The 14352-nt window shown below is 41.1% G+C and overlaps 1 protein-coding gene across 1 annotated transcript in view; it reads right to left on the bottom strand.

The window, feature by feature from the left end:
- The window catches only part of LOC139464934 (uncharacterized protein C10orf67, mitochondrial-like), a 40301-nt gene extending 35847 nt beyond the window's left edge, over positions 1–4454 (bottom strand). Inside the window, exons 1-4 of the mRNA XM_071246537.1 lie at positions 4339–4454; positions 3575–3695; positions 1550–1641; positions 773–824 (exon numbers count right to left, since the gene is read on the bottom strand). Of these exons, the coding sequence (XP_071102638.1) occupies positions 773–824; positions 1550–1641; positions 3575–3695; positions 4339–4454 (381 nt within the window). The remainder of the gene's footprint in view (positions 1–772; positions 825–1549; positions 1642–3574; positions 3696–4338) is intronic.
- Between the last annotated feature and the right edge of the window lie 9898 nt (positions 4455–14352).

Here is a 14352-nt window from a genome sequence, read left to right as displayed (position 1 = left end):
GTTTGGGTTTGAGATTCAGAAACCAGATATGCTTCTCATACCAAGACTTCAGGAGCCTTCATCATTGGCTGACTTGACAGTTCCCCCGATGTGACCTCATATAGAGAGGTCGTCAGATTTTGACAAAGATTTACCAAACCAGGGTAAAAGAGTTTATGAGGTAATCATGGTGAGAAAAACTTCTCATCTTTGTGATCTTGAAGTTTCAGGAGAAAACCAAACAATTAGGAAAATAAGGGTTGAAAATATCTAAATAACATACATACATTGGAAAACTTGAGTTTATGTTAGTAAATTTTTGGAGCCATGCTTTACCACGCACTATAACCAAGTTATTGAAGAGCGCAATGGCAAGGGAACACTAGTACTGTATCAATATTGATCATTCCATGATAAAAGACGTAAATATTTGACAGATAGATCTTCACAGAGTTGTCCACCAACTTATTTTTACTATGTTATTCCATGGGGACTCGGTTAGAAGCGGTTCCCATCAGTCTATTGCTGGGACCCGGTTAGAAGCGGTTCCCAGCAGTGTATTGCTGGTTGTAAGTTGCAGCTAAAAAAGTGGTCAAGTCCATGAACTGGTTAACTGTGGGTCGTCTGGTTATCACAGCATGTGACGTCAAGTTAGAATATCAACCACAGGTTTGTCTGACCCACATTCGATTACTTAAAGGCGGCGTGAGATAGCTGGAATATTGCTAACTTCAGCCTAAAACAACCGTGCTCTGTAATATACATGAAGGTCCAACACCATGTTTGTACTCACATCTTCGTGCAACTTCTCCAACTCTGATACTCGCTCGTTTATTCGGCAGTACCTGTGACAAATTTCATTTTCAGTTGTGTGTATTACAGCGAAAAACATAGCTCCAGCATTGAGGTTTTGCATGTTGACAAGCAGGGCTAGTAATGAACAATGATAGAAGTGTTAAAACTCCTCCATCCTCACAACAAAGTCAGAAACTTTTCCCAAACTTACTTGTGCAACAATAAATATTTCTAAATTTTAACCAATCCAAGTGCAATTGACTGTTGTAAGCAAACAATAACAGAAAAAATAACAATGACAATGACAATTTGATCGTCTGTGTTTTAAAACAATAATACCGTATTTTCTTGAGCATAGTGCACACTTTTTTTCGAAAAAACACAGGGTGCGCATTATACACGAATTATGAGTTGTTTTTTTCCCCCAAGGAAAGACATTACCGTGAGCATGAAACACCGGAAATACCATGTCAACAAATCCATACTGAAGTACGCAAAATAATCATCTAATTACACGTCTGGCTTTTAAAAGTGTTCTTTGTATATCTGGAAGATTCTCATCACCCGTTCGTTTGGCGGACTTCGCTGAAAGGGTACGATGTAATTTTTTTCTGCGCATAATATTCAAATTTCTTTTTTTCCAAAATATTGAACCCGCTAGAGGGGGGTGCGCATTATACATGGGTGTGCACTATACTCAAGAAAATACGGTAAACAAAAACATGTGTATTTAGTATTTATTTTTGTCAGTCTCTACTAAATCAAGCATACTCACAGATCTAGTGACTTTTCTTTAAGTTTTGATTCATAATCAGCCTGCATCACATGCTTAGTGAAGTTGATATCTCTTCTTAATGCAGCTACATCCTATGTGAACAAAACATCATGCAACAGACTGATTACAGCTCGAGTTGGGACGGGTAACTTGGGTACTTGGGTCGGGTGGGTCCCGAGTAGAACCCGGGTATTCACAGGACTACCCGGACTTGTGGTTAGTCACGTGATATATTGTTTAAAGACAATAAATCTCCATGGTTACACTACAAGTTGCTAATGTTCATTATTTTTTCTGATAATGCACGCATTCCTTCTGCTTTTTATATGTTTGAGTAAAGAAAAAGCTCTGTCAACTTCAGTGCATGCATGATGAGATTGTTTCATACGTGTATCTGAAAAGTTTTTGCCAGGGCTCGAGTAAAACAATTCATAAGTGGACACTTTGTACCCAACTCTGGAGACCTACAGCGGGTCTTCGGGTCATCGCTTAAATATTCCTAGATCAACAGCGATACAAGCGATACAAGGTAAGCGATACAAGGTAAGCGATACTCTACAAAGTGTCTGGCCTTGTGTAAAGATATAATAGGATAGTGCATTTTAACACTCGTGATATTAATTGATCTAGAAATACCCAGGTAGTAAATTTGAACCCGTCCCAGCCCTAATTGCAGTCTTTATCAGTGATGAGGGTGAAGCTGATGGGGTTTTATCAACAGCTTACCATCAACGATACATTGCATTATATTTATATGTACCCTGGTTGGTATATTCGCATTTACATGTACCCAGTACACCTCAAATTATACCCACGTTTTCCTAGTTAATAAATCAGTATCTTGGGAAATTCCTTCAGTGAGTGCAAGCAGGAAACCTGGGTAGCACACAGTGGAGGACGTCATGTGTACATGAGACAGGTCGCCCGTCACCTGTACAAGTGGCAACCTGAGACAGGTACTCGTACACATGACTGCCTGTACATGGACCACAGATCTGCATGTAGCACAAAAATGTTTCTCCAAGTATTAATCATCAAAATAATAAAACGAAGATATGTACTGTATATTGATAATTATAAACGTTATTGAATGACACCAAAACAAACGAAAAGGTGAGGTGAGGTGAGATTGGATTTAACGTCGCGTCCAAGATTATTGCACTTATATAGCGACGTGCATGCACGTGTGTGTGTGTGTGTGGCTGCTTGTACTAGTCCGGACTGATGCCGATTTATAGTTCTAGCTCACTGAGATACCATGCCGCAGTTTAACATGAATATCCCACTCAGACACAGTATACTGACTCCGAGCCGACCAGTCCTTGTTTCAGTCCCTTAATGCCGAGCGCCAGACAGGGTAACAACATGCACCATCTTTTAACGTCTTTTGGTATGACGCGGCCGGGGATCAAACCCCGGACCTTCCGCTCTCCAGGCGGACGCTCTACCACAAGACTACGGAGGCGGTCCACAAATCAAAAGACAAAAGTGGTCAAATTTGAAGAAAAATGTGCAAATCTGGAGCAAAATCAGACATTTTTTTACAGCTAATTTCTCCTATGAACATATGTTTCATAAACTTAAATTCAGTATTTTCTAAATGCTTATTCAAGGTAGATTTACAAAAGTTAAAGGAACATACAGACATTTATCATACAATGGGTAGGTTTCTTGGCAAGATAAAGCCAACCGATGAAAACAGTATCTGTTGGGGTCATATGTGAATAAGTATGCAAAAATGAATGGCCAGGTAGATACTGCATGCTTTCAGACATCAACAAACATGGCCCTGACATTTGCATGCTTTACAAGTCAATTTCTGGTAGGCTAAAACTAGCAGTTTTTACAAATGAGATCCTGATAAGAGGCAAGTATAAAACAGCATATGTTACAACAAAAACACACATTTAAGCTGATCTCCAGAAATATTGAACAGATTTCTTGCCTACAGAAGTTGTAATCACTTCAAAAATAAAAAGTGCATGACTAAATATATGAAATATATGACTAATTTCACTTATTTACTTGTAACAAGACTTGCAGCACTTCTGTCATTTCCTTGAGGTCAACCACTTCTGTGATGTCTGTTTGTGACGCTCGGTCCAGGCTGAAGAAACCAATCTTCTGTTGATCTGCCAAAGCTGGCCTGAAATATTTGGAAAATATATAAAATGACAATAATATATCTCATTCAAAAAAGCGAAATATGAGTCAACAAAAAGAACAGAAAGAATCACATAGATATGCAATTTGAGACAAATATATAGGTTCCAATTGAAAACCAAACTTTCACATAAAACATGTCCCTTTTCAGTCGACAATAAATCATAACAGTAAATAGCAAAGTGGGATATATAGAAATACTTTGATCCAGTTCCAACAGATTGGTAGATTGGGATCCCTTCTAAAATTGTAAGTGCCATAGACATCTTGGATCAGTTCGCTCAGTTCTACACACAAAATGCTATTTCATACACTTCCGGTTCATCACAGTTGTGCAAATCGTCACAAGATACGTCATATATCTGTGACGTCATATGATCCTCATAGATATGTGACGTCACATTCCGTACGTGCCCGTGCGTCATCCGATTGTTCACCCACGATTGAAGTTCTACGCGGTGTACCAAGAACTCGAAAAAACGCACGTCTAAGTGAAAATTTACACGCCGTTTTGCAAATAAGTACGCCAAATGTGACCTGACCACCAGCTGACCGCTGTCGCTGAATATGTTTTAAAGTTGCCAAATTTGGCTACAAACTATAAAGTATATTTATTTTCTACTCACCTAAATAAATCAACTTCATTTTCCTTGGCTCCGTAAATGTACGCCAACCGGTCCTGCAATTCCTGCTCAGCGATATTATATTCTTGGTGAACGGCCCGAGTGCTTACCACCGCCATTATTGTTTTGGCAACACAATCGGACAGTGGCGAGCAAACAACTTCCTCTCAAGGGAGCGAACTCTTTCACGGGGTGTTTACTGTAAGCCTGTCCGGTGTATCGCCCGTTTGGGCGGATATTATAAATATGTGTTTGGGACATATCTGTAACTTTTCAAATGTATGGCTTTTTTTTAAGGATCTACATTTATTTGCTATTTTATGAAGTAGTGTTCCTGATATATGTGACATGTACGTCTTCTATGATATTATGAAAAAAGGCGTTTGAAATAAAAGTAAATTTGTTCAAAGCTCAATCTCAATTTCCATCATATTCGTTTTTTTTTGGTTTTCATGGGAACATGTTCTCCAATTATGAAAATGTAATATCTATTTTGTCACAGAAGGCTAATGCACACTTTTACAAAAAAAATTATAAAAAATTAATAATAAGAAATGTCCTGACGATTTCCAGCTTAATTTATCCAAAACGAATCCAGCCTGCAGCAAAAACTGCCATTCATTTTACAACATCTGGTAGGCTATGCTGACTGGTCATTGTCAGGGGCGCAACTATGCTAATTTAAAGTGTAAGCAAATCCAATTTTCTGAAATCGTAATCGCTATTCCCTGCATTTTGTGGCCGCCTCGGTGGTCAAGTGGAAGGTCCGGGGTTCGATCCCGGCCGCGTCATACCAAAAGCCGTTAAAAGATGGTACTTGTTGTTACCCTGTCTGGCGCTCGGCATTAAAGGGCTAAAACAAGGACTGGTCGGCTCGGAGTCAGTATACTGTGTCTGAGTGGGGTATCATGTTAAACTGCGGCATGGTATCTTAGTGTGCTAGCACTATAAATCGGCATCAGTTCGGACAAGTACAAACAGCCACACACACACACGCACGCAGGCACGCACGCACGCACGCAGGCACGCACGCACATACACGTGCATGCATGTCGATGTATAAGTGCAATATTCTTGGACGCCGGGGTTGCCAAGAGTCGTCTAAGGCGCCGCGATTCGCTGTGCAGAGTTGCGTCCCTTGGGCATGCCAGAAACCTATGATTGTGGGTTCGAATCCCGGTTCGCCCCGATTATGTTTCTAGGTTTGTCAGCACCATACCCTTGCTCGTAGGTTTCACTGAAGTGGTAAACGAGACCTGCACCACTTCGGGCTTTCTTCCCACGGATCTGTATAAATTCATATAAATATTGTATATATGTTATTTCAGTTTGTATAGATATAATAAACATACGAAATCTCTACCAAAAGCATTTCTCGATTCCGACTATATTACCAGCATACATCACTGGATAACAGTCATATAGTGTTGATACCGGTTGTTCGACTTAATAATGCATAAGAAGAGTCACATGTCATATGAAATATCATACATTATTGCCATTCACGGTGGGGCGAAGGCCGCAATTTGAATTGTGATATATCCCGGTGAACATGTTTCAAACCATCTCGATGATTTTTTGTGTCATAGTTCAAAACAGAATATGTGATATTGATGATAAATGCAGTTGTGGACTACTCGACTGTGGTCAACGTTGCAGTCTTCAACGGACTTGCTACAACACTACATGGTGCGCCCGAACAGACTCTGAGAACTCCGGGCGCCTGGACATCAGTGGGGACAGATCGCGTCGCCTCATGATACGGGTCAGTGATACATTGTTTGTTTGTTTGTTGTTTAACACCGCAGTGATATTGCTGGAATATTGCTAAAACCGGCGTAAAACCAAACCCACTCAATCACTCATGATAGTTATATACTCGCAATTAGTTGTTAGGAATACTCGAAACTGAAACATGTCAATGATTTTATGAGCGCTTTGGGCTAATGCAGAATTCCCACCCGTCCAAATACCAAGATACCAAAATACTGACAATCAAAGAAGTTACAGTGCTAATATTTACCTATATCATAGCCAGAAGAACTTGACGTTGTTTTCTTCAGTAATACAAGAGCTTATCCATTGGTTGGCGATTGACAAATACGAACTCTAAACTAACATAATTGTAAATGTTGTTTCAGTAGCACATTCTCTAAAAGTGACATAGATTTGTTTGTTTACTGTAGCACCGGATAGGCGGGGATGTACACAAACAATGTACAGTTAATCTCTAAGATCAACAACTTGTTTACTGATTGCATGCCATACTAGTTCTACTCAATCAGCTTTTTGTCGCGAGCTTATCTAGGATGACACTATACAAACATGTTGTCCTCAATCAATAGATACGTTTAATTGTTTGTCACCACCAACAACAACAAACGTTTATTTCGCTTCAAGGTCATAGCTTTGACATATTGAAGGTACAAATGGAGATTTATGGTGACACGAGGCATGAGACAGACGTGCGCCAACTATACGTTTAACGCTTGTGCATAAACAGACGAGACATTTATCCCGTAAGCTCACACAATGGCATATAAGGGACAATGGCATATAAATGTATAAGCGAATCATCATTAATTAGACTGGTGTCACGATTCATCTGTGCATCCTGGCCTTCAGACATGCATACAGGCAGACCAGTCTACAACATATTCCTTCATTCAAAGTCGCCACATCTGTGCTGGGATAACCTTTGTCACTACTCAGCCACTCATCAAACCCAGGTATATAGACGACTCCGCGTTGTTTATACAATCAGGTTTTCCCGAACGCTGAAACTTTATTTCCTTCCTATTTGATGATGAATTCCGACAGAAAGGATGGTCTTAAAGAACTTGAACAGTCTTGCAAGCATTTGGAGAGTGTCATCATGGAAACGGATTTCTTCAGGCAACATGCTTGTGAGGTTGGTGACAGATTGACGTTTTGGAGAGAAGCGGTAGCAGCGTCCTCCTTTTTCAAGACATGCATACGAGAAGAAATTTATGAAGCTGTGATGAAAATGTACAAAGATGTCGAAAGTACCCTGAGAGAGGACGTACAATTTACGGAAATCGTGTTCAAGGAAATGAGTGAGAGTCAAACAATTGCGTCTTCCACTGAGCTCAGAGACGGAAGAAGGGACGAAGAAACAGATACAGGAAGTGAAATATGAGTTACCTACCCTGAAAGTGACATTGAACTTCATTCAACTTTCAATTATTTTACCGTGTTGCAAAACGAAAAGTATGACAATTCGAAAGGCACGAAAAGAGTTTTTTTTATTTCAACAGTATTGTCACATATTATCGTTGAGAATGAGTGAGTGAGTTGGGTTTAACGCCGATTTTAACATAATTCCAGTTATATCACGGCGTGTCAGCTTAATGTGAGAGGAACGCCCGAAGTGATGCAGGTCTCAGACGTTTACCACTTCGGTGAAACCTACGAGCACGGGTATGGTGCTGACAAACCTAGAAACATAATCGGGGCGAACCGGGATTCGAACCCACCATCATAGGTTTCTGGCGTGCCCAAGGGACGCAACTCTGCACAGCGAATCGCGGCGCCTTAGATGACTGGGCCACCTGTGCCCCCTCGTTGAGAAAGATACAAGGATGTTATCATATTTATTTGCAGTTATTAGGTCTACCAATGTGTAATTAGTACAATAAAAATTGTTATATACCACAGTGGGACTCTTTTCTTGATTCGCTTCACCTAATCCTTCACCTTGCTTTAAAATGGGAGGAAAACTCGAAGTGATTCAGGTCTTAGGCTTTTACAATTTTTGTAGAATTTTTGTTTGTTTGTTTATTGTTTAACGCCGCAACACAGCTATATGACGGCGGTCTGTTAGTAATCGAGTCTGGGCTAGACAATCCAGTGATTGATATCATGAGCATCGATCCATGCAATTGGTATACGATGACATGCATCAACCAAGACAGCGAGCCTGACCACCCGATCCAGTTAGTCGCCTCTTACGACAAGCATGGGTTGCTGAAAGCTAATTCTAACCGTTTTAGGCGCCGCAATTCGCTGTGCAGAGCTGTGTCCCTTGGACACACCAGAAACCTATGACGGTGGGTTCGAATCCCGGTTTGCCCCGATTATGTTTCTAGGTTTGTCAGCACCATACCCGTGCTCGTGGGTTTCACCGAGACCTGCATCACTTCCAACATTAAGCTGACACGCCGTGATATAACTGGAATACTGTTAAAATCGGCGTTAAACCCAACTCACTCACTCATTAGTGAATGTTTAGTGCTGATAAACCAAGAACCATAAACCCACGATTATAAGTTTCTGACATGCTTTTATTACAGCCAGATACCTACATGCAGTTTATAAACACGTTGAGACGTTTTTTTTCTCATTTAGTTGACTGCTAATTTAGATAAAACCAAAGTAGTTGTATTTAAGACTGGTGGCATTTTGTCAAGATAAGAAAAATAGTTTTACCATGACAAGCAAATAGAATGTGTTATATTCGTACCTTGGAATATTATTTTATAAATCTTTGTCATGGAATAAGCATGCTGCAAATGCTTCGTCACAGGTTATGCGTGGTTTATTTCAGACATTGTCAGCAATTCAAACTCGACACATAATTCCATATTTTGTATTCCAAAGTTTACCCTATTTCGTTGTACGGTTAAATTTGGAGTTCAAATAATTGTAAAGAAATTGAGACGACTCATTTATTGCAAGCGTTTTTACGATTTATATTATCATGTCAATGTAAGGGGAGAATGTGGCAGATATCCCTCATACATATATGCTTACAAACGTGCTGTATTGTACATTTTCCTGAAAAACCAAATGTCGCAAGATGTTAGAATATGTTGCTGTTAGCTGCAAATAATAGAAAGATAATAAACTGGGTATCTAACATTAGGTGAGGTGAAAAGGGGGTTTAACGTCGCGTCCAAGATTATTGCACTTATATAGCGACGTGCATGTGCGTGTGTGTGGCTGCTTGTACTAGTCCGGACTGATGCCGTTTTTTAGTGCTAGCTCACTGAGATACCATGCCTCAGTTTAACATGAATACCCCACTCAGACACAGTATACTGACTCCGAGCCGACCAGTCCTTGTTTTAGCCCCTTAATGCCGAGCGCCAGACAGGGTTAGAACAAGTACCATCGTTTAACGTCTTTTTGTATGACGCGGTCGGGGATCGAACCCCGGACCTTCCGCTCTCCAGGCGGACGCTCTACCACTAGACCACGGAGGTGGTCGTTTTCAAGGGAAGGAGAGCTCGTCGCTGTGTTTGCGTGCTCCTTTCTTTGAACAGTGATCGTTTCTATCATTTGAGTATTGTGAGTGTATATTTCAGTTTCCTTTTGTTTACTTTAAGTTTTGCATCTTGCGATGATAAATACGTTTTTTCCACAAAATGAGTACATTTTAAAACGGAATACAACTTACAAATAAGAAAGGTTTAATACGTTTAACATATTTCGAAGGTATGGACATCATCCAAGGCCTGGCTATATTCTGTCAACACATCAACACCAATGCTGAGACGTCTCTTTACCAAGCCAGTAAATAGAAGCAAATGGTCTGACAATGGTAAGAACATTGAACATTTAACATTACCAATGAATGCTTCAATCAATCTGCACTTTTCGTTATGGCCTGTACAGACAGTAAATGAATGAGTGAGTATAGTTTTAGCAATATTCCAGCAATATCCCGGCGGGGGACAACGGAAAATGGGCTTCACACATTATACCTATGTGGTAACTCGAATCCCAGGCCTTCGGCAAACGCTTTAACCACTAGGCTGTCCCCCCGCCCCCAGTAAGTAAATGTGAAAGCTGAAGTGTACAGTATTTCAAATAGTGAGTGAGTATGGTTTTACACCGCTTTTAGCAATATTCCAGCAATATCACGGCAGGGGACACCAGAAATGGGCTTCACACATTGTACCCATGTCGGGAATCGGACCCGGGTCTTCGGCGTGACGAGCGAACGCTGTGCTATGCAAAAGTAGTTTTCAAACCCAATTAATGTTATAATCAATAAGTGTAGTGTTACCACATATGGTTATTAGCGTGAGTGAGTGAGTGAGTGATTGATTGAGTGAGTATGGTTTTTACGCCGCTTTTAGCAATATTCCAGCAATATCATGGTTTTTACGCCGCTTTTAGCAATATTCCAGCAATATCACGGCGGGGGACACCAGAAATGGGCTTCACACATTGTACCCATGTCGGGAATCGGACCCGGGTCGTCGGCGTGACGAGCGAACGCTTTAACCACTAGGCTACCCGAGCGCCCCGTATTTCAAATATATCACGGCTCGTAGGTTTGGTGTTGAAGAAACGTCCGAGGTGACCCTAACAAATTTTGGGAACGAATGAGCATTTGAACCTACGATCATAGGTTTCTGGAAGGCCTAAGGGACGCAACTCTGCACAGCGAATTTCGGTGGACCAGGTAAAGACTGTGGCAGTGGGTATTTTCTGACAAGCACATTATCTTAATAAGTTGGACAAAATGAATGATGTACATACTTTATAAAGTTGACAAAATTGCAAGTGGTTGGTTTGTTGTTTTACGCCGCACTCAGCAATATTCCAGCTATATGACGGCGGTCTGCACATATTCGAGTCTGGACCAGACAATCCAGTGATTAATATCATGAGCATCGATCCACGCAATTGGGATTGATGACATGCATCAACCAGGTCAGCGAGCATGACCACCCGATCCCGTTAGTCGCCTTTACGACAAGCATAGTGATAAAATAATACACAATGATATTTATACAAAATATCACCTTGGACGTAAAGAAGCTGGTCCTTATTGATGACTTGAATATGCATATTCCAGAGTCAAGATGTGAAAGCAGTGGTTTCTGTGGAACCAGTGGCGGAGGAAAACTAGAAACTCTTCAAGGTTTGACATCCTATATTGGTGAGTTTCGGGGTACTTTACTGAAGGTGCATACTCAATGCAGACAGAGTCGATAAACGCTGATAATGATGTAACAAATGTTATATTTGGGATAACACTTTCTTAGTAAAGTACAGATTCTCGTACTTTTTTGGGTTGAGTCCCGTCCGGGATTGGAACACACACTTGCCAGAGTGAGACACCTAATCGCCAGCACACAAAGTCAGCGATCTAATCCACTCAGCCATCGAGGCTTCCACAAAAATGAAAGTCCGACAACTGGTAGTCTAGATCACGTACTTTGAGTACCCCTCTGACAAGTGTAAATTGGCACGGTTCCCATGGACGAAAGCTATGAATACACAATGCCATTTAATATCCCAAATATAACATTTGTTACATTTGACCACTTTCTAAATGGCATTGTGTATTCATAGCTGATAATGATGTCAACTTTTGCAGGTACATTCTTTCAAGAGGTCAGCTGGTCTCCTTCGAAAATAACATATATGTCACCTCAGAAACTTCTGTGTGATCACCGCTCAACCGATTATCAAATGAAGTGTAGAGTTGCGTCTTACGTTGTTACATGTTCTTTGAGAAAAGAACAAATCTCACCACAACACAGTGCAGGTGTAAACTTCCGGTAGACGACCCAAACGCAATAATGGTGAAAGAATATATGCCCAAAGCATTGGATCCGGCAAGACTAAACTGTATGTTTATGAGAGGAAGAAGGACAAGTTTAAAAAAATGGGTTCCTTTGACATTAAACAGGATGTGTGGATCCCTGATTCGCGACAGACCCGTGAAGATTCCGGGGTAGAATAGGTCTTCAGAAAGCCATGCTTGCCGTAAAAGGTGACTATGCTTGTCGTAAAAGGCGACTAACGGGATCGGGTGGTCAGGCTCGCTGACTTGGTTGATGCATGTCATCGATCCCAATTGCGTGGATCGATGATCATGATTGTAATCACTGGATTGTCTGGTCCTGACTCGATTATTTACAGACCGCCGTCATATAGCTGGAATATTGCTGAGTGCGGCGTTAAACAACAAACAAACAAACAAACCAACCAACCAACATTGTATGCTTCTCGCCTACAACTGTGATGAGCGTCAACAAACTGCACACGTTTGCTGCACAGTACAGTCTTATTGCATGGGTGGTAAACAGATACCAACGTTCGCCAGTGAAAGGATATGCGGAATACACTATGACAAGTATACACAGCATTTGTACTTCGTGGAATATAATAGCAAGGAGAAGGTCTTCCATCTTAAAGCAATGCATCTTAATGACAAAAGCCCACAAATCATTGCAACACTACAAACATTCTACTTCGATAGTAAGGGGGATTATATTTACTTTGTGGGGGACTCGGATGCCAAGGTGATGGTGTGGTGTGCTCATCATGAAAGGAATAGCAAGGCCTTTATTATACATAGAGCTCACTATGATGGGACATCTACGGTGGTTCCACAAATGCTTTACACAATTCGAGCCTGGGGATAGTTTTCTTTCATGGTCAGGTAAGCAAATTAACATCTACAATCTTAATAAGGGAACGTTTTAAAGTTGCATCAGACTTTGAGATAGACTTGCGGCCGCTTGGTAAGGTCGGGGCAAGAGGAGTGAGTGAGTGAGTGAGTGAGTGAGGGAGGGAGTGAGGTTTTATGCCGCTTTTAGCAATATTTCAGCAATATTACGGCGGGGGACACCAGAAATGGGCTTCACACATTGTACCCATGTCGGGAATCGAACCCGGCGTGGCGAGCGAACGCTTTAACCACTAGGCTACCCGACCGCCCCCGGAGCAAGAGGAGCAAAGTGGAGCATGCCTATGTGTATGACATGAATGGTAAAGTCTTAAAGAAGATCGTTATTCCTTTCGAAGCGTTGGCGTTTGCGGGTTAGGGCCGATAATTTGGTATGCCGGGACAATATAATTTGTCCTCCAGGTTTAGAAAAAAGGTCATTCAGTGGACATGCTGGTTGTTCTGAAAAATAAATGTTGTGGGTCTCAACAACCTTGTTTAGCTGCTCCTGTCATGGAGACTTCTTGGAGTGCATTACATAGAGACTTCTTGAAGTGCATAACAATGGTTTTGTGTGTGATACAATTGGTGGTTTGCCACAAATTCAGGAGATGGTTGCTACCCAAATTATATGGGACGCTGTTCCCTTTTTGACTTGAACCATACGTTGTTTTTTTTTTTCGGGTGAACAATTGACTGGCCTGTGTATGTGTTTGTGATCGTGTCACCGGTGGGGCAGGATCAAGACGCTTTGATATTGCTGAGTGCGGCGTTAAACAATAAACAAAAAACCCACTTGTTTCACGAACACCTGGTATTATCTCTATTTAATAGTGATTCACGCATGCTTATGTGTCGAAATCGCATAGTGGACTCTAAAGATTCCTTATGATTATGGAAAGAGTTTCGTCGTTTTTATTTCTGACATTACCAGAATTTGTGAAATGGAAGTGGCCGAAGAAGCGTAGCCATGGTACCAGGCGTTCAAACTACTGGTGTCTCCCTGGGTGTAAAATGTATATTTTACCAACGGCCTACTTCGACAAGAAGCTTGTATTTTGACGGTTAAATAAAAGCGACAAAGACCTTTCCATATCCATAAGTAATATCTGCTAAAAGCAGATTTACTTTACATTTCCGACTTTATCATGAACACGTGTCCATTAATCACCATCAAATTGTAATGATTCCAGGTGTACGCGAAAATGTGAGCGTGTCCTGCCCCACCGGTGACACCCGTCACAAATAAATGGGGCAAGCTAAAATAGGGAATTGCATCAGACATCATTTTTGTCACATGTCTACAATATATACCTTTCGGGCCAATACAAACAAGTAACGTCTATGTCGACGTCAACGGCGATAGGTTGTGACGTCATCACACATGTCGTCAACAATCATGTCCTCACGTCAACAAGTGCGTGGAATCATACTTATGTCTTTGCTTGTGTGACATTTAAGTTCATTTGCTGATTACGACTAAACGGGCAATACGTAGGTCTACATAGCATTTTAACTTGCTCTTCTGCTCGTATGCTATTGACAGTTTATCCCTGATCTTGCGTCTAACTCAGTAAAAAAACAAC

Source organism: Haliotis cracherodii, unplaced genomic scaffold (genome assembly GCF_022045235.1).
Source record: "Haliotis cracherodii isolate W230 unplaced genomic scaffold, xgHalCrac1.p SCAF_17, whole genome shotgun sequence".
NCBI lineage: Eukaryota > Metazoa > Mollusca > Gastropoda > Lepetellida > Haliotidae > Haliotis > Haliotis cracherodii.
Note: the sequence above shows the minus strand (reverse complement) of the source record. Positions and strands in the feature narration are given on the sequence as shown.